Below are 20,636 nucleotides of genomic sequence, written 5' to 3'. Positions count from 1 at the left end.
TTTCCACGAAAAATGCACAATCGCAGTTTTGGTAGGTCCCTACTCACAAAGCAGCAGAATGCTTGTGAAAGACATTTAACTTTAAACTTGTCTAGTATGGGTCAGAGAAGAAGTAGATGCTGGGAGTTTCTAAAAGGTCACCATCAGGGCTCATCCAGTTTGGGCTTAGTTATGTCTGACAGAACTGGGCATTAGTTTGCCTGAAAGCAAGTCTACTCAAAAACTTATTTGAAACAAATGTAAATTGTTTGGAACTCTCTGGCATGTGTATCCAGTGTCCAATATGGACTTTTAGACAGCACATTTCTCCAGTACAGATAAGACTAGCTTTACCTTAGAACAAGACAGGGCCTATTAGAAATAATGTATGTGCACAGACCGTAATCAAATGTATCACTGAACTAAAATAAGAGGATGTCAGCCATAATTGGCCCAACCCAAAGGCACTGCTGAGACTCACATGACTGCATGGTATGCATCATTCAGCTCTGGCAAGAGGGTTTAATGGAAAGTTGCAGTGTGTTGCTGACAAAATTGGTCTGTCTCCCTACTTTTCCCTGCTCTTTTGTTTGCAGCAATTTATTTTTAAGCATCTTGCAACTGTCAAGCAGGAAAATGGGAGATTGATACAGAAGGAAATGAAAGCAATTTGGGGGGCCCCAGCTTGTGTCACTCTTCTCCAAATACTTCAATGACTAACAGGCATGGTGAGGAAATCTATCAGCCCTGCCTCCCTGCATGAATCTGTCTCCTCCCTATCTCACATAATAGCTGGTTTTTAAGCAGCTGCTGCCTCCTCAACCTTCTTGCTCCAAGCCTCACAGGAGAGAGACAGCATCCAGAAACTCAGCAGCACCACCACATTGTCTTCAGAGCTAGTTTCCTCTGAGGACACCTAGCAGACTTCTAGCTGTTCAGAAGGACAAAGTACTCTGTTACTTGGGCTTAAACAGGAGTCTATATTCCAGGTATGTGCATAGCAAACCATCCTACTCGCATATGTTGAAATTCAGTGGTTGCTCCACCTGTGAGACAGGTTGAATGAGGGTGATCTGAAATGAATAAGGGAGGCTTTAAAATATCCTCTTAAGAATGCCCAAAATACAACAATGAAAATCATCACTTCAGAGAAAGTGTTTTATTTTGGTTGCTGGAAGTAGTGCCATAGGGACAGGTTGGGCCACGTAAGAGACCATCCTGGAATTGTCATTCCGTGACAAGGGCTGAAATTTCATTTTGCATTATTGTGTGTGGATAGGTGGGGACCTAGATCTCAATGTCCCCTGAAATCTCAGCAGTTTTCCCATAGGGTTTGCACCCAGATCAAGGGTAGAAAGTGGTCCTGGTTTAGTACTGACACTTTTTTTTTTTTTTTTTAATATCTCTATCCCTAAGCAGTTTCTCCATAGCCAGCATCACCACTGGAAAGTCAGATTTCGTGAGGAGCACAGCTATTTCTGCCCCTTGTTTCTCTCTTCTTTCCTTGTCTTGCCTGTGAATGTCCTCTGTTCCTCCTGCCTCTGCATTTTTCTTCTGATGGCACTTCTCATTTCTTTCCCAACCCCAAAAAATTTATTCCAAAAACTAGTAAACACCAGAATAAATGGCCAAGGGAAGTAGTGGGTTCCCTATCAGTTCAAGCCATTAACCCAAGGTTGGATGGCTTTCTGAGATGGCTGTTGCAGTTCAACCACAAGTCTATAGCCAGGAATTACTGGGCAGTATTTTATGGTCTGTGGCATGCAAGAAGTCAGATGAAATTATCATAATAGTATATTCTAGCATTAAAATCCATAACCACTTATTCTCTTCTACTAAAGAGGTTCTGTCCACTAAACTCATCAACAATGAAAACACTTAATGCTGGAACATAGTATGTTGTATTTGGTCTGATGAAATAACACATAAATGGGATTAATGAAGTATGTCCTACCTCTCTAGGTCATTGTTCCAAGTTGTCTACAAAAGGTAAAGTGCTTTGAGATTTTTCTGAGGCCTAGGAGAACAGATGGGCATTATTATCATCACCATTGTGTGTTCAAAGTTTCTATCATAAGGATTTGGGAAGAAAATGTACTGCAAATGAAAATTCGTGTTCTGTAAAATTTAATCATGCCATTGGGTCAAAAAAGCGTCAAGAAGGCCGTGTCCAGCCTGCAGCCCAAATGGTTTATCTCAGGATTTTTTATAACATAAATCAAACTGTTTAAAGGCTGATGGTTCAAATCATAGGGGGCACGTGGAGTGGGATAAGTGCCCCCCCAAGATTGGCCCTCGCTGGCCAGGGAGTGGGGAGCACCAGCTGGTTGCCCCCCCTGCTCCCCCTCCGGAGAAGCACCAGCAGCACTTCCAGTTTTGCTGTCGGCACTTGCAGGGCTGGGGATCAGCTGCTGGGGGACCCCCCCACCTTGGTTGGCAAATGGCCACTGGGGGACCCCCCAGAGTCAGGAGGCACCTGGTTCAAATACCGTAGTACAGCGACCGGTAGCCCCAGGGAGCACGGAGCAGCAGCACCAGCAACAGTACTGGTGACAGGCAGTACAAAATGCCCCCGACTTAACAACTAGGAACTGGTCGTCAGACTTTTATAGAGATTCTGTTTTTCCCCAATTGGCTTCTGCTCCAATTCTAATTTTGTGCCTTTTCCTATATCGCTTTTGTGCCACCATTCTGTGATAAGAAAGCAGGTGGGACTATATGCATAGAGAAGTAGGATGTGGGGAGGTGTGGTGGATAATACTGGCACGAAGACAGAATGGAATGAAGTAGTAGAGCAGGGGTTCTCAACGTATATGTGCCCAAGGCACATTCAAATTTAAAAGAAAAAGCAGTGGGCGCCAATATAAATATTAAAGTTTAGAATTTAGAGCAATCTCATTATCTCATCCATTTCTTAAAATTGCATTAGATCTGCAACTTCAAAATGCAGCTTCCCTTTTCTTACAGGGATATTAAAAACTTACCTTTTATAATTCTGGATGGAGCATGCACTCAAGAGAAAAAAAAAACTTTGAAGTCAGAGATGTGGTTGACATGGAACACTTTGAACACTCGGACTCAGTTTCATTTTGGTGGCCATTGCAAACAACCTGTGAAAAAAAAGTTTGAAGTGTTGCTATTCTGAGTCCAGTCAGCATTGACAATATTTTTTGTTGGAATAATGATTTTTGCATATCATGAAAATGCATGCAGGCACCTGAATAAGCCTGGGGGGGAAGCACCATGGCAACTGCAGGTATCTCATTGGGAACCACTGTAGTAGAGGATAGTAGATATTCCAGATTCTAGCATTGCCATACCAGGCCAGGCAGAATGAGATGGTGTGTAGGATGAATATTTTATGAGCAGTCTTCTGACAGAACAGGATCTTATCAAAAACTTTCGTGCTGGTCAGGTGAGATTTGACTTGGCATCTTAGGGAGCCTGAATGAGAAGGAACTAGCTTAAAATTATCTAGTGAAGGCTGAGGGACCAAAAGTGAAAAGGAATGCGTTATTTCACATCTCTATTATAAGGTTGCAGTTAACTCTCAGTAAAGACTTCCTGGGTGAAGAACAATTCCAAGAGCTCCGAGTGTGGGGTTAAGACTCCAGAAATTACCCTCTCAGAGGACAGGGGAGTTTGACTATCTTTAGGGAAGCCAGTGACCAACAAGTAAAGCAACATCTTATACCATAAGCGTCTCATTAGAACAGGAATTGTGTTAATGATGTAACCTGGGCAGTACTCCAAGATGTACCCCCTCCCCAACTGAAGGGATCAGAGCAGGTGCACAAGCGCTGTGGGAGGTGTAGGGACCCTCCTTCCCCTATAGAGCAAAGCCAGATCACCAATGGGGACTTTACTGTTTTCTCATTAAAAGGTATGTAGTTGTGGGAACATAACATGTATAAACCAGGGGGTATAGGGGACACTACAATGCCCTGAGGGGGTGTGATTCAATAAAGGTTAGGGATTTACATTCATTGACATATCCAGTTGACAAAAGACAGGGTTAACAAAATATAAAATACAAACAGCACAACAAACAATACTGGTTGGTGAAATGTAAAATGCACCAAATACAAAATGTCAAATAACAAGATATAAAGCACAGGTACCTGGAGGGGAAAAATAAATGACCCCTTTCTACTGCAACAAGAGTTTCTTCCTGTTACTTTACTCACCCTTTCCCTATCACACTTTACTTGACCCAACTGGGACGTTAACTCAGATCTCCTACGTGGCAGACAGAAATGCTATCACACAGCCACTAGTGTTAGTACTACCCCAGCTGTTAAGGGTTTTGATTTTCTAGGAGCCCCTGCCTCATATTAAGCTTCCCAGCCTCTTGCTGGAGGAGCTGGAAGCAGAGCTGGGAACCTTTTGGGTCAGCTTCTTGTTGGAGCAGGGAACCTCTCCTGCTGGCCACAGCCTCTTGTAGGGGGATCCTGGAGCCCAGCAGGGAGCCTCTCCTGCCAGCAGCACACCACATTGCTGAGGGTTCAAATGCTCCCTGCAGGTCCCACTCCTTCAGGTTCTTCTGGGGCAACTGCTCCTGCCCCGCTGGCCCAGCTCTTTGAAACTCCTTCTTCGTCATTCTTTACAGGTCTCCTCCGAGTCAGCCGTGTTGCCCCTTTTATCCCCCTCCAGGTGACCCAAGGGGCCAATCAGGGGACATGAAGGGCAAGTCTCTGGGGCCTGATTAGCAAGGGAAGGGAATCCCAAGCCCTCCAATCATCTTTTACCCTTTCAAAACCTGTGGGCCAAATCATTACCAGCTAGCCCGTCACAATGAAAAGAGAAAATATGTAAACAAAAAGAACATGTTTTGTGAACGTATGTTTTGTGAATGTTGAGCTTTGCTCAACAGGCTAACTTGCTGCTTGAACTCGGGCAGAAAACAACAGGGAGTAGTATTCTCCCAAGCCCTACCAATGAGCCAGCTTCCAACCACACAAGGGGCCAAAATGATGGGGCTCTGTGCCCCAATTACCCATGTGCTCCCTTCAATACTGTGTGATGTGGCAGAATGTAAGTGGAATGGACTGGGAGAAGACATGGAGTAGCCTAGAAATAAAGGACTCCCCCCCAACCCTTCCAAAACCAGTGAGGTTAATTAACCATGCAAGATTGTGGTACACTCTCCATCACTTGCAGGCTTTAAGTTAAAACGGATTCTCTCTCTCAAAAGACATGCTACAGATCAAACAAGAAATACTGAATAGATGCAGAAGTTTCTCGTGAAGGTTCTTCGGGTGAGATACACAAGCATATTTAGTGTACACTTGATCTGAGCCTTCAAGGAGGCCAAGAAGCGATACTCGTACTCTAAATACGTACGAACGCATATCCCCAAAAACCTGAATGGCAAAGTCAAGCAGTTAGGTATTAGAAAATGCCAGAATTAAGGAAGCCTGTGCAATCTTAATTTAGTTCCTTATCAATATGCATTATGACATTGTATAATTAAAAACAAACCCACAGTTTCTCTCTCCACAAAATCCCTGCCTTATTCAGTTCTCATTATGGATTGTCCTCTGGGGATGGATTGGGACCATGTAGAGAAAGGGGCTATTATCTGTAACTTCCTCCCATATTTCTAGCAGAAATTGAAAGGTGTGTTATGAATGAAGTAAGGGATTTCAGGAAGAAATAGGATGGCCTTGTGCTGAAAACAGCCAGTGCTGCTTTGTAGAATTGCTAGATGCTTTTGACCTTAATCTTAGTATCTCTGTTCCCCATCTGAAAAATAGGGTTGTTGCACCACCTGATTTTACATAGATATTTTTTAAATAAATATTTCTGAGGCACTCAGACAGTGTAGCTGCAAGTATCCCAGAAAATCTCCCTTTTCATCAAACTCTTTGTACCAGTCTGATCCCATTACTGTTTCTACCTCACCCAAACCAGTTCTCCTTGTTTGTGTTTGAATCAGGGCAGATTCTTCTTCATGCAGCCTGGGAATCAGCATGGTGAACCTTGAAAACACAGGAAAGATAACTCTCCTGCTGCCAGTTTCAGGGCCACAGCAGCCAGGACCAATTACAGTTAAAGCTCTGCTCGGTCCTTGCACAGAGGATGATATGGGCTACTGGAATCTTCAGCATTGGTGACATGTAGGGGGTGCACATGCACCTCCTGAGCCTGGCGGTGCACCCCTTACAAAAAGGCACCACCGACACTGTCCGCAGCACCTGTGGGCGGTCGCTGCTCACCACCCCTCCCCCCCCCCGCCAACACTACTGGTGGCATCTGCGGGTGGTCCGTGATCACTGCTGGTTGCTGCTGACTGCCAGCGGCATCTGTGGGTAGTCGCTGACCCCAGGTTGGCGCTCGCCGTCCCCCCTCCCCCCTCCCCCACCAGCATTGCCGTGGCTGCCTGCAGCAGCTCCACATTTACCACTGCCATGCTCCTGCTGCCTACACCACTGCTGCCTGCTAGAGCTTGCCCTGCCCCCCCAGCTGCTGGGGGCATGTGGCATTCATGATCTTCAGGGAACATAGCTGCCAGGATTGCCAGCTGTCAGTAAATGTATTAACTGTAAGTTAAAAAAAAACAACAAAAACAAAAAACCACACCAGGCTAAAGGTGGCTATTAGTGAAGTCTAATAAAACAAAAAACCTTTTGCTGTCTGTAAAAACCCCAAGCAGCTGCAGCTTGATTGAAGCTCTGGCAGGCAGAGAACAATAGTGCCACCTGGTGTTCAAGTAGGAGCACCACACCCTACAGGGAGCATTCTCTTAGCTACATGCTGCTGCAGCATCCCAAGCTGCCTGTAGAACAGCTGGGTCACAGGTAGGCTTCTTTGGGGGTCTGTACTAGAATGGAGGAACTGGAACTGGTCTGAGCGGGGAGGGTGCTGATGTGGGCACTATGGTGCACAGTGCAGTCAGGGGCAGTAAGGTATAGGGATGAGTAGCAGGGCCCTAGCCTCTGCTGCAGCCAGGCTAATAGATAACACCCTGAGGCCACCGGGGCTTGTCAGAAATGCAAAACAAACAAAGAAAGTTAAACAAATAAACTAGCACTTAGCGGTCTTCCAGCAGGTCCTACCAGACTTCCCCTTCTGGCCACCTCTTCTCTTTCAGAAGCTTTGCAGAGCCTATGGGCTTGTACAAACATACAGGCTACTCCTGGCAGTAGTCTAACCCCAAGCCCCAGATAGCCTGCTCCCAGTCAGGTACAGCACCTTGAGGCTGTTTGTCTTTTATTCTTCTTCTTGCTGGTGCTGACCTATGTGGCTAACGCTTCCTCAGTCACCACACCTGTGACAGCTCCCGTGCTGACTCACTGAATCCCTAGACCTGGCTCCCCAGCCTTTGGTGAGTCCTTCCAGGCCTGGAGTGGGCATGAGGAGGTGCTTCCAGGGTGTGGGGTTGTTCAGATGCTCCCACACCCCTAATAACAAGGCCCTGCCCTGTTACACAGCCCTGGTAGCCATTGAATTTTAGCAACTCTCTAGCATTCAATAAATTTCAGGTGCCTGCCTCAGAGCATGATGATAGGAGAACGTTCCCATGAAATGATGTCCAGGGGTGTTTCGGAAACAAATGGCAATTACAAAATGAAACCATTTTTGTGCAGCATTCATTTACTGGACCATATCACTTGCCTACAACAGCACAAACCACGGGTGCATCAATAGTGCCCCACCAGTGTTCCCTGTTACTGTGTAGTTTCCCAGTTTTTCACAGATATACATGGGCAGCCAATTTACTGTTAGTTTCTGAAACACCCTCATAAGTATTTTAACAGGGTCTAAGCAATACATTTTATTCTAATCCTGTTCTGGGAAAATGTTGAACCTGTTTTGCTGAAACTTTAAAAAGAAATCAGCCTGAGGCAAATACCTAGGCTGGGAAGTTTCAGCCCAGGTTAAACACTGACAAAGATACAGTAATGAAAAACAGATCTTATGGTATCAGACAGCCTTTAATAGAGGTGGTGCTATCAGAGCTGTTCATAATATTTTGGAAATACCTTTTCCTCCAATGTAGAGCTCAAATTTGCCTCTACAGTTGCTCAGATATCTGAAATAAGGCTAGTGTTGCCTTCTGCCCCTCATAGACCTCCACCCATGTGCTTTCTGATTTGTAGTCCATTTCGTCTGAGCTTGAACAATGGCAAAAATTTGACAGAAAGACCAACCTAATGCTTGTCTGCTCGTAAAAATTGTTACTAGCCGTTACATGACTTTCTGACTGGTTCACCATCACACCAACACCCTGAGTTGTCATATTTCCATTCTTCTCTCACACCAGTATCCAGTAGAGATAATTTTCCTAGGTGTTAATGGCCTTAGACAGGGGTAAAATAGATGCAAGATCAGAATCAAGCTCTAATTATAATTTTGCTTTCTGTTACTGCCCCTTCTTGCGTACTGACCTACTACTGGTTGAGGATCACTCCCATTCTAGAACACTACTTTCAAGTTTTGATTTCTATATGAAGATGCGGCATGTTAAAATTACTTGTAAATGGTGTATTTGGTAGCCATATTGGTCTGAGACAAAAATAAATGCAAAAATCAAGAATTCTTGGTTCAGAGAGGATACCTTTTATTAGACCAACTAAGAAATCACAAAAAAAAAATCTTTTCCCCTGAGCCTGGTGAAGGGTGTATGAGCCCGAAAGCTTGTAGAAAAAGATTTTTTTTTTTCAATTTCCTGGTTGGTCTAATAAGGTATCCTCTCTAAACCAAGAGTTCTGGATTTTTGCATTTGTAAATGGCGTAGCATTACTCAATGCAGTGCAGTAAATTAACTTTTCATTTAATTTTGTGTTAATAGTTTAATCTCTCTCATTTTTTTCTTTTTCTTTCTGCTTTAGTTTTCCAAATGGTTGAACGAGTTCCACCTTTCCTATATGATGTCGGAGAAAGAACTGAATACAAGCCTCTTGGACATGAAGAGCAAGTTGAACACATCAACGCTTATATCTGCAGACCATCTTTCAACACAGACAAAGCTGTGATTGTGATTCATGATATTCTAGGATGGCAGTTCCCAGATACAAGATATATGGTTGATCTGGTTGCAGCTCAGGGATATTTGTAAGCCATCATCCTTATTTTTTTCTTCTTAAAGAAATACTCTCATGTTTACTAGGCCCAAATTTTGACCTGCTCTGGGCATGTCTACACATGCAATTAATGCAACTGAATGTAGCCCAGGTGTACACGGGTTTGTACTTCCCTCTCCAACTGATGGAATTATTGGCAGGGCAGCGTGCTGTACAGGGACACAACAGCCCAGTGGCCGCCTCCGTCCCCTATAGAGTCAGGTCCAGTCAATCAATTACTTAACTATATACATATTTATTATCACAACAAAAGCATTGAATGGTAAGGACATAGATTATATATATATGTACAAATTTACAAACCAATAAACCCTATAATATATTTATATATATATACACACACCCAGTTATAATTTAAAGTACAGATGGACAATAGAACAAATCAGACCAAAGGATATTGATTGGGCAACCTTATAACTCTATTCATATACAAACTATTAGTTCAGATTATTCACATAAACTGTAAGGCATAATCTACAAATATAATTAGCAGTCCTTAGACTACCTAGGTGCCCTCCAGGGCAGGGGCCTCACTCTCAAGGTACCACTACAGGAAAGGAGGTTGGGGGAAAGAAAAAGGAGAGGAAGACCCCAAAGACTCCTAAGCTCCCCCGCTATGACCCAGGAATGGCCCACGTGGTGCCCCTTTGCTGTCCAGGGTAACTTACTACTCCATAGTCCCAGAGGGTTACCTCTTGTTCTCCAAGTCAAGCTCTGTACCCCACTGGGTTTTCCTGCTGCCGTCCTGGCTTAGGGCCACATGCACAGCTGCGTGTAGTAGGCGCTTTGTCTTGTGCTAGGGGTTGGAGGCCAGGACAGCCTTGTGCAGCACTGGGGCTCGGTCTGTTCCCAGACCCTCTGGGCAGCATTGTCTGCACTGAGCTGCTGTCCCATGTCAGCAGCTGTTGACCCAAGCCACCTCAAGCGGCTCCCAGGGTCTCTCACTCTCCATGCAGCACCTCCTGCACCGAGCTCCCAACCTCATTCTGGGGGTTGAGGAGCTGAGTCGCCCCAGGGGCTCCAAAGATCCTGCTCTGTGCACTAGCCTGTGCACTGTGTCTCTGGCCACACACCAGAGGTTGCAGATCCAAGCCACCTCATGCAGCTCCCAGGGTCTGGATGTTGTACACTGTGTTGCGCACCGAGAACCTAACCACTGGAGCCATGCCATGCTTCCCACTGATAGAAGTCTTCAGGGGCTCTTCCTGGGCTACTGCTTTGCCCTGCTGAGCAGCTCTCCTCAGATCTTCTAAGCCCTGTTCTTTTCTCTTCTCTGACCCCGGCGCATCTGCCCTTCGTGCTGGGCACTCAGCTCTTTTTATATGCTCCAGGGCTCTGCCCCTGAAGTCTTCCGGACCTGACAGTTTGCAGTCTATAATCAGGTCTGGGAGAGCTCTTCTCCCCCTCCCCTAAGGAAAGGGGTGTGATGTTATTTCTCTTGCTGCCTCCTGATTGGTGGATAGGCTCCACCATCAAAACAGCAGGATCTCAAGCCTGGGGTTCAACCTAAACTCTGAAAGGTAAGCCTGCTACATGAATATACTCTGGCTCAATTTGAGCTGAAGTAAACTAATCCTTATGACACCATCTACACATGCACTTAAGCACAGTAATTTACTACGCTGCTGGATACCACTTGTATCTGACAGGACTATCAGGCAGCACGGGAAATTAGTCTACTGTGCCTTAACTGCTGTGCACATGTAGATGGGGGCGCTTTACTGAGCAGCAAATTAGTCTGCTGCATAGTAAAACATCTGACGTAGACGTGCCCATGAGCAGCTCTGTAATTTTAATCTGAAGAAAAATAATAAGACAACCAAAAATGGAATTAATCTGTGAGACACCAGTGCACAGACGTCTCTTCAAGAGACTACTTCAGCTTACAGAACCAAATAGCTGCACTGACAGAGTTCTTAATTGTTTAAAAGTGCAGTGCATTGACAAAAACCCCATCAAAAGACTATTCTGGTGGTCTCCTGTTAGTGGGTGATTTAAAAATATATATCAACTTTTTACATTGAAATTAAATCTAAAAAAATGAATATGCATATATTTTTATAATGTTAAGTTATACTTACTTTTTAAACAAATGCTGTTTGAGTCTAACCTACATAATATTCGCTTTATCTTTTACCAGAAAAGATGTGTGTATGTGCATCTGTAGCTAAAGTTTCTTTAAAGTACACTTGTCTTTTCATCTGATTTGCCTAAAGTGTTGCAATATCCATTTTCTACTTTTTTTACAGAAAGATATTTTTTAGCCCCTGGCTACTAAAGCAGGATGAATGTAACGATTTAGGCTAAGGACAGACATTACACATAAACTGGTTTAAGTAATCAGAAACTGGTTTAATCCAGTAACAGAACAGGCATTCAGTGTACATAAACCTGTTTGAAAATGGCTGAAACTGGTTTGAGATAAACTTGGTTGAATGTAGTATCAGACTTAACTGATTTGGGTCAAACCGGTTTATGCAATGTCTGTCCCAGACCCCTTCCTGGTTTAAGTTAAACCAGAGTCCCCCAGCATGCTCTCTGGGCTGGGCTAGGCAATCTACTCAAGAGAGCTGGGCTCTGCTCCCTCACTGGAGCTTCAGCAGAGACTTGTAGGCACAGCAGCATCTGTCTGGCTTCCTCCTGCTCCATGCCCCGCCCTCACTGTTCCCATAGCACAGATGTAGCCAGCATGTGGTATGCTAGCTAATGCTTAGAGGTGTCTGTGTAAGGCAGACAGGACAAAGGCAGGCAGGACAGTGTCTGCTTAGGGCTTTTTGGAGCTAATCAACAGGTCAGCTGGTAATGTCCCTCCATTCCTTCCTTGGAAAAAGTTGTTTAAGAAGAGCTTGAACTAATGAGAGAGGCTTTGTTTTCTGATGGGGTGATAAATGCTGATAATAGAGCTGAAAAATGTTCTGTTATCAATAAGGGGGGAGAACCCCTCCCAAATCAGAGCATCCTGCCAGGGCCTGGCCATGCTCCTCCCTCCCCGCCCCCCAGCTCAGCACTTTGGAAGGGATGTGGATGGCTGTTGTAGCTTCTAACCCTTGGCTTCTCACTGGAGCCACTACAGGCATGTGCCTGAATTTCCTCAATCCAGAAGGGATGTCTGCACAGTTACGGTTTAGCCTAGCCAAGTTAGACTAACCTGCAAAGATTGAATCAATTCAGGCTCAAGCTTTTTGAATGTCTGTCCCTAACCTTAGAGATTGTTTATTTTGCCACCACGTAGGTAACAAGTATGGGGCAAAAAATAGGTGCATGACTGTCTAGGTATATGTAAACCTTCTTCACTGCCATTGCACAGATGCATGTCAGGCCATGCCTCTCTTGGTCTGCTATCTGGTACCATGTAAACCAGTACAGTCTGTTCCATGGTCAGGTTGTCAGTGATGAAACTGATGCCTCTACCTGGGCTTGCGTGGGTGAAGAGGGTCTGTGGACACCCAGCAGGACTGAAAACAAGACTTGTTAAAGAGCAAATGAGCTCCCTACAAGCCAACAGCCATCTGTATGTGGAAAGGAGATGGGCGCCACCCAGTCACTCTGCCCAAAGAATCATCAGTGATGCAAAGCAACTTAACTAGGGTTGTTATAACATGTAAGGTGTCCCAACGGTTGCAGCGACCTTAGGACTGACTTGACTTGATTGCACAGATGCACACAAGCTGAATCAATTTTGTTTTGTGCAGAGCCATTTGCCCAGACTTCTTCAAAGGACAACCTTGGACAACTACTGATCATTGGGCTGACTTTGCTGACTGGTTGAAAAAGCATGATCCTACAAAAGTGGACAGGTAAGATATATATTTATCCTGGAGTTTTAAAAGTTTCAGGAGCACTGAAACTTAAAGCTGTGGAATTAGTATAGTAAATAATGAGAATGATGTGCCTGTGAGATTTTCAGAAAGGCTCTAATGGGAGTACAAGGTGGCCATATGCATAGAGAGGAGGGCGCATGTATTGTTGGCATACTGGAGAAAGTCAAGGGTACTGCTTATCAGGGAAGAAGACTGAGAGGAAAGGATTGAAAAGGGTTCCAGAAGAGACAGACAAGAATCTCCTATAACAAAGTGTTTTGTCTTGTGCAAAACTACAAGGCTAAGAAAGGAAACTTACAGAAATAGAGAAAAATTAAGAGTGAGGAGAGATGCATGTAGTTCCATTTCAATTTCAATTTTAAAATGACCTGAAAGATGCTCATTTTCTAACCTTCCTGCTCACTAATTAATTACCCACTGGTCAGCTAAAAAGCAATTCTGCTGCCTAGAGGTTTGTATCCCCAGCAATGCACAATTGTTTTTTGTGGGCAGAATGTGGAAACTGAGCTCTCCCACATGGAAATATTGGGAGTGGGGTTGAGCAGCTCAGGCTATGTGGTGCAACCATTAGAACATGAAGTAGACTCAGCAGACACCTTTAGAGAGGGGATTGGGATACGTGCTCTCTGGCACTTTCCTATGAGTAGTCGTTGCAGCCATAGGCAGATCCAGGATTTTTAAAGTTGGGGGATGTGGTAGTAGTGACCAGCACTGCAGGGGTGGTTGTAGCCCCTGTTCCCAGCCTTCTGTCCACTTAGGTGGAGAGGCTGGACCATGGAAACAGCAGCCAGGGACATTTTTTAGGTCACTGAAGCAAGGAAGAATTCATCTGCCTGCTTTCAGCACCTCCTTCCTTCCCATCCATGCTAAATGGCACTTTCTCGCCCCTCCCATTCCACCACTTGCCTTCTCTCTCTTCCACTTGCCCTCTCCACTTGCTAAGCATCAGCTCTGCAGAAAAGGACCTGGGGATTACAGTGGACAATAAGCTGGATATAAGCCAGCAGTGTGTCCTTGTTGCCAAGAAGGCTAGTGGCATACTGGGCTGTACTACTGCAGTAGTAGGAGCATTGCCAGCAGACTGAAGGAAGTGATTATTCCCCTCTATTCAGCACTGGTGAGGCCACATCTGGAGTACTGTGTCCAGTTTTGGGCCCCTCCTTATAGAAAGGATGTGGACAAGTTGGAGAGAATCCAGTGGAAGGTGACAAAAATAGTTCAGGGGCTAGGGCATGTGACTTCTGGGGAGAAGCTGAGGGAACTGGGCTTATTTAGTCTGGAGAAGAGAAGACTGAGGGGAATTTGATAGAAGTCTTCAACTCCCTGAAGGGTGATTCCGAAGAGGATGGAGCTAGACTGTTCTCAATGGTGACAGATGACAGAGCAAGAAGCAAAGTTCTCAAGTTGCAGCAACAGAGATTTCAGACGGATATTAGAAAAAATTCTCACCAGGAGGTTGGCGAAGCACTGGACTAGGTTACCTAGAGAGGTGGTGGAATCTCCATCCTCGGAGGTTTTTAAGGCCTGACTCAACAGAGCCCTGACTGGAATGATCTAGTTGGGGATGGTCCTGCTTTGAGTAGGGGGGGGTTGGACTAGATGACCTTCTGAGGTCCCTTCTAACCCTAATTTTCTATGATTTATACCTCTGAGCACACTGCTGCTGTCTTGGCCACTCCTGCCCCACTCTGGCTGGGGCTGTGGGGAGTGGCTCTGTGGGGAGCTGGACTCAACAGGGGTGGCAGTGGGCGGGTTCCCTCTCCCTGCACTTCTCTGGGGCTGTTGGGGAACAGCCAAGGGGACTGGACAGGTAGTAGGAACCTGGTCACTGCCATCACTGCTACCCAGATGAGCCTGGCTTACTACACAGCCTGGCTAGTGGGGCAGGAGCATCCCTGAAACACTCCGTTGCCCAGACAGTCGCAGCAACATGCAGGGGATGAGAGGGAAGGGGACATTCTGCTTACCACTGGTTTGTGAGGGCAGCATATAGCCCCTACCTATAGAACAGACGAAAGCATCATTTTCTCCTCTTGGGTGAGATTTCGACCTCATCTCTCTTATCTGATTTTTGCACACTCAACTGTTGCCTTTGTGACCTTACTACAGAGCACTGCCTACTTCTCAGCGTCCACCAGGTTTCTCCATTGGGGTCTCATAGTGTTCTTACCATCTACTACCTCTGTCCATAGACACTGATGCTGGGTTTGATTTTCTTCAGATTCATGATGAATGTGGCAAACATCTCCCCAAGCAAGTCCTTCAGGAGCTTGCTTAACCTTTCTATCACCAGTTGTCTGCCCATCTCTTACAACACTTGCTTCCTCTAATTGATAACAGGATTGCTCTTGAACAACTCCACAGCAAAAATTTGCAGATTCACCCTAGATGTGATTCAAGAGCATTCTTCTTCAGGCAGGGGAGCACTGATGATTCCGTTGCTGCCAGCCGGGCCAACCTTCAGGGACTAGACAGCCTGTCTCACATATATCTCATGTCTTCCGTGCTTCCCTGACCAACATTCCAACACTGTGTGCGCACACATTAGTGCGTTAGTTTCTCACCATGGTGTGCTTGCACTTGATCCCTGAAGGGATTTTTTTAAGGCACTTTCTACAGTTCTTTTCTAAGATTTATAAAATAGTGCTTTGGGGAAGACATCTAACAGCTTGGACAGATGTAATGGTTACAGCACTATAAACAACTTAAAAGTACTACAAAAATTAAGGAGGAAGATGACTTACAGTTCACTAGCACTACAAATTGACCCAAACCATATGAAAAAAGACCCTGGATGAAACAAGGACAACTGTGAAGTGAAATTTATGTAAGGAGTGACAGGTGTATGTGGATGCTACTGAAGCACTGCAAATTAAAAGCACTTCAGAAAAGGTAGAATTTGAAGTGTGTGCGCATTTCTGATTAAACCATTTTAACCAACAAATAAAATATATGGATGGTTACCTGTAGTCCATAGTCTGCTTGAGCTGAGTCAAAACACCGGCATTTTTTCAGGGTCCTTCAAGAAAGCATGACACTCCAAGAAACAGGTAAGTCAGAGAGACACCCAATTACTCTAAAATCAGGTTGTGGGCCACAAAGTACCTCCACAAACCTTTAACAATGGCCTGTTCTCTACTTCTTGGCTTCTGACCATACGACTTGCACTATACAACAATATAACTGAATTATCAGAATAGACACGTTAACATTTGAAAATCCCTATCAAAAACAATGCACAGATATGTAGGTATTTACTGGTTTTAGTATATGCAATTCCATTTAAAAGTTTACCAAATTAATGAAATAAGGTAAAATGGAAATGGGTTTACACTTTTTGAGATTTCTACAATTTAAAAAAAATTTCTGTACTATGCTGTACTTTCAACGCTTGATATATTAGTCTACTTATATGACTTGTGGCTTTTTTACTGTGCTTTAGTTATTGTCTCTTTAATTTGGGGTTATTGTTTAGTTAATAGTTTTCTCATAGGTGGGCTTAGCAGAAGTTTTTTTAATGATGATTCACAAAACAGGAATTTGGTAATACTGTACTCATGACTTATCTGTCCAATAACTTGATTCTGTAACATAAGAAGAGCTATACTGGGCCCATCTAGCCTAGTACCCTGTGTCTTTCACCATCTTACCCAGACACCAAATGCCAGGACACTTTTGCTGAGGGTAAGGGTCCCTGGTTGGACCAGCCTGTATTCTACCTTAATCCCACAAGCCACTGAAAAAATCTAGGTTGGTGGCTCCTGCATGGAGCCATCAACATGAGCATGTACCTGGAGCACTTTACATACTCCCCTAACACCTGTCCCTTCTGTGGTCAGAGGGGGACTCTAGCTCACACCTATCTCAAGTGCACTAGGCTGCAGCCTCTCTGCTGTGTCCTCAGGAACATCCTATTAAGGTTCTAGCTGCACTTTCCCCGCACCTCTTGTTTTATGCACGCCCTATATGTAGCCCTACGAAATCATGAAACTTTTTGCTCAAATTCCTCCTGGCCCTGGCCAAGTCTGGCAGCCTCTCCTCTTAAAATGAGAGGTGTGCCAAATGCCCTGTCACAATGCTACATCAAAAAGAACTTTATTTTGTTTGTTTTAAGGTTACTAGCAAATAATTTAATTCAGTATTTCCTAGTTCTTGTATCATGCAAGAGAGTAAATAATAAATCCCCATCTACTATCTCCACACCATTCATGATTCACTCTCATACTCAATAATCTCTTATGTAAGATTTGTTTTTGTTTTAATCACTTTCACTTGCATGTCCTGTCCTTATTCATTGTCTTATGGGTGAAGTATTTGAACCAGTTCCAAAATATATCCTTATATTTTATATTCTTATATATCCTTAAATGCTATCCAAAATAAAGTTACTTTTCTAAATCATAGCCAGAACAGCTAGTCTGCATTTAAGAATAGCAGCAACTAATCTAAAGTTTAAATGTTTAACTAAAGTTTAATCTAAAGTTTAAATGATTTTGTTTTAAATGATAGGGGAAAGAATATGGGGACAATTTTATGTACTTCTGCATTTTCAGAATTTTAGGTAATGATTTTACTATGGATTTCTTAGTTTCCTTTTGCTTATGTCTTAGGGAAACTGATGCTGTCTTGAAGTATCTAAAGGAGCAGTATGGTGCAAAGAAGATCGGTGTCGTTGGGTTTTCCTGGGGTGGCATGGCTGTACATCACTTGATGCTGACAAATCCTGAATTACAGACTGGGGTGTCCTTCTATGGTAGTACAGAATGCATATACACTTAAACAGGTTCCCATGGCTATATACAATATATAACTTAGGTATCACTCTGTAAAGATAAGTATTGAATGCAAAGGTGAGCTGAAGATTTAAACACAACTCTATTGCAGCAGTACATGCTATATGTCCCTAGTAACCAACTTGCAGGGACAGACAGTTGTTTAGATGTTCACAAAGCAGAAAATGTTCATTTCCATTTCCCACCAAAATTTCCTAACTAGCTGTATGATGGCTTGGAAAATGGGAAAAAAATATTTTCCTAATGATTTGTTTTCCAGCAGAACAAACATTTGTGCTAATCAGTAAAGCATGCTAAGGAAAAGGCTTGTCTCAGTCCCTGAGTAATTCTGCTCCAGGATGGCTGTCAGCCTGCTCTGTTGCTGTGGCATTATGGATACAAGGATATGCCAGAGTACGAGCAACAATTTGGGATGTGAAGGAAGCCAGAAGAGGCAAGAGAGAGCACTTTTCATCTGCCTATGTTCCCAGTCTAGTTAGCGTGGATGTTATAGGAAGATTGACAGAAAAGACAGCAGAGTGGGCATTTCATGCCTTTCCTGAGAGGTGTTTGCTCACCGTTTGTAAGGAGTTTCAGTTGAATGGACTCCCCGGTTTAGCAGCAGCCAAGAGTACTTCCCTTCATCTTGGCTTGGCAAGCAAGGCGAAATATGAGCATCTGAAGTCTGGGCCTAAAGAGTCTGGGATGGAGGATATTTGCCTGTAGTATCTGGGGGCATCTGAACCCCAAGACCTCTGGGCTTGGACCTGCACATAGAATGCCTGCCAATGAATTTTGAGGTAACTGAAGTCCCAGAGTGAGAGGTCTGAGATGGAGGATGCTTGCTGATTGTAGCACCATACTAACCATGGTGTTTAGAATGATTGAGTGCTGCCTGCTCAATCAATAGGGTTTTTGGAATAACTGAGTTTTGCTCAGTCAATATGATTTGGAACCCATTTGGCTAATTTGACCTGGAACATGAAATATATTATTTTTTAAAAGTCCTTTCTAATATGGGCATAGTCACATTTATCATGGTTTTTGCCACTGTTGGCTTACAGTCCTATAATCTGCTGACTATAAATCATGCCTTAAGGGCCACTTCTGTTATTACAGAATATATCCACCTGTGTCAGCTCAGTGGTGCTTCTTGTGCACCGGTGTTCCACAGACTGAACTACACCCAAAAATGAATTACAGGCCATTGCAAATTGCTGCTTTTGATTTAAAGCTCTCTGCAACGTGTCCTGGCTATCTTGGAAACTCCTTCTTGTACTCCACCTTGGCTTTGGGGTGAGCTGGCATATTCTTCAGTAGGGTACTGTTGATCCTGAAGTTTGCTTCCTTCGTTAGTCCCAAGAGCCCGACTTTATTGGCATTCAGGGTATTTTGCCTAGCCTAGTTTACTTGAACTTTCAGTCTTTTACTTCAGTAGAAAGGGTTGGCTGAAGAGTGACCAAATCTCTTGAGGTTCATGGCAAAGTTTTTAAGCAATGGTTTAACTCGTGTGATTTTTCAAGCTGATGTGTCCCCCTGAAGTGTATATAACAGGGATTTTTTTTCTAATGACTGATACGTACTGCAGATCTTACCTGATGTAAATACTGTCTCCAAATATGTTGTAGGAATAATCAGGAACACTGAAGACAGATACAACTTGCTGAATCCCACATTTTTTATTTTTGGTGAAAAAGATCATACCATTTCTTTGAAGCAGGTAAGTTATTTTTACAGAATGGATTCATTTTCTGTTTAGTTCCTTTATTTTACATGGCAATGGAAATCTGGCTGGCAGATGCCTGTGTGAGCCTGCCAACAGTAGAAGAGGAAAAAAGGATTCAGGAATACAGTTTTCTTATCTGCATTTTAGCATCTCACATATTTTATAGAGAGGCAATTCCAGGAGGATGTAGAGAAACATGGTGAGAACCAGGGAGCAGACTCTTTATACCAAGACCAGCACGGTTGGGATTTTTGTGGATGCAAATCAAACACCTTAACTACTTGGATACTGCAATCACCCCCTAGAGTAGGGGTTGGCAACCTAAAGCTAATGGGCTGGATCCAGCCTGTGGAGCCTTTGAATTTGGCCAATGGAGCCATGGGATTTGACAGTGTTCAGCAGCAGAGGGTCTGCCACAGCTGAGCAACCAGGGTTCCAGCAAAAAAGGGGAGATTTCCCTGCATTATGCTACCGACAGGCAGGAGATAGAAGCATCAGAAGCAGCTGGGCACTAGTGCACACCCATCTCAGACCTGAGCTGGGTTACTCTGGCCTCTTGCTGGAAAATGTTGGTGACCTCTGCCTTGGAGAACAGCAAAGCTAAAAGCCACTGAATTTGGAAGCTGGAGATAAAGGTCCAATTCTCAGCTGTACTATTGAACTTTGTGGGTGACTGATTGTGGACAGGTCACTTAAACACCAAATCAGTCAGTGATTTGCAAAAGCATGAATTTGGGTCTCTATTGGGAAACTCGCTAAATTGGCATATTTTATAAAAATAGCTTTATTTTAAAGAACTGATGATAAAATCTGATTCAAGTGCAGAATTATTTTTTAAAAAAGAAACCGAGATGTAAGGACACACTTCTATTAAGCGAAAGCAAATGATGAACAAATTTAAATAGGCAACTTAAGCAAAAATGATAAACAACTTATAATAGATGTTCCTTTTCTCAGATCACTTTACTGGAGGAGAAACTGAAACAGTACTGTCAAGTTCCCTATTTTCTTAAAGTTTACCCTGGGCAAGTTCACGGCTTTGCACAGTTCAAGCCAGACGATACGAAACCTCAGGATAAACCGTACATTGAACAAGCAAGAAAGGATATGTTTGACTGGATTGAAAAATTTGTCTAACAAATATAAAATCAAAAGTGTAAGATAACATAAAGCAATATATTCTGCAATGTTAAGGCTGGCATTTGATTTCATTCTACTTTAAATAAATGAGAGCTGTTTAGGGCGTTCTGGG

General features: G+C 43.8%; 1 protein-coding gene across 2 annotated transcripts; it reads left to right on the top strand.

Annotated features, from left to right (window-relative positions):
• Positions 1-777: 777 nt before the first annotated feature.
• On the top strand, positions 778-20,577 carry LOC102575709 (carboxymethylenebutenolidase homolog). Of its 2 annotated transcripts, none has more exons than XM_006275649.4 (6): positions 778-968; positions 8,814-9,036; positions 12,758-12,862; positions 17,497-17,639; positions 19,287-19,378; positions 20,342-20,577. In XM_006275649.4, exons 2-6 carry the CDS (start codon positions 8,822-8,824, stop codon positions 20,519-20,521), a joined length of 735 nt encoding a protein of 244 aa, XP_006275711.1. In that variant the 5' UTR covers positions 778-968; positions 8,814-8,821; the 3' UTR covers positions 20,522-20,577. The 2 variants fall into 2 exon arrangements, with proteins under 2 accessions (XP_006275711.1, XP_059584524.1); XM_059728541.1 differs by lacking the exon at positions 778-968 and adding an exon at positions 6,722-6,779.
• The last annotated feature ends 59 nt before the right edge of the window (positions 20,578-20,636 follow it).

The sequence above is a fragment of the Alligator mississippiensis genome, chromosome 5 (genome assembly GCF_030867095.1).
Source record: "Alligator mississippiensis isolate rAllMis1 chromosome 5, rAllMis1, whole genome shotgun sequence".
NCBI classification, from domain to species: domain Eukaryota; kingdom Metazoa; phylum Chordata; order Crocodylia; family Alligatoridae; genus Alligator; species Alligator mississippiensis.
The sequence above is the reverse complement of the archived record's forward strand: the minus strand, read 5'-3'. Positions and strand labels throughout refer to the sequence as shown.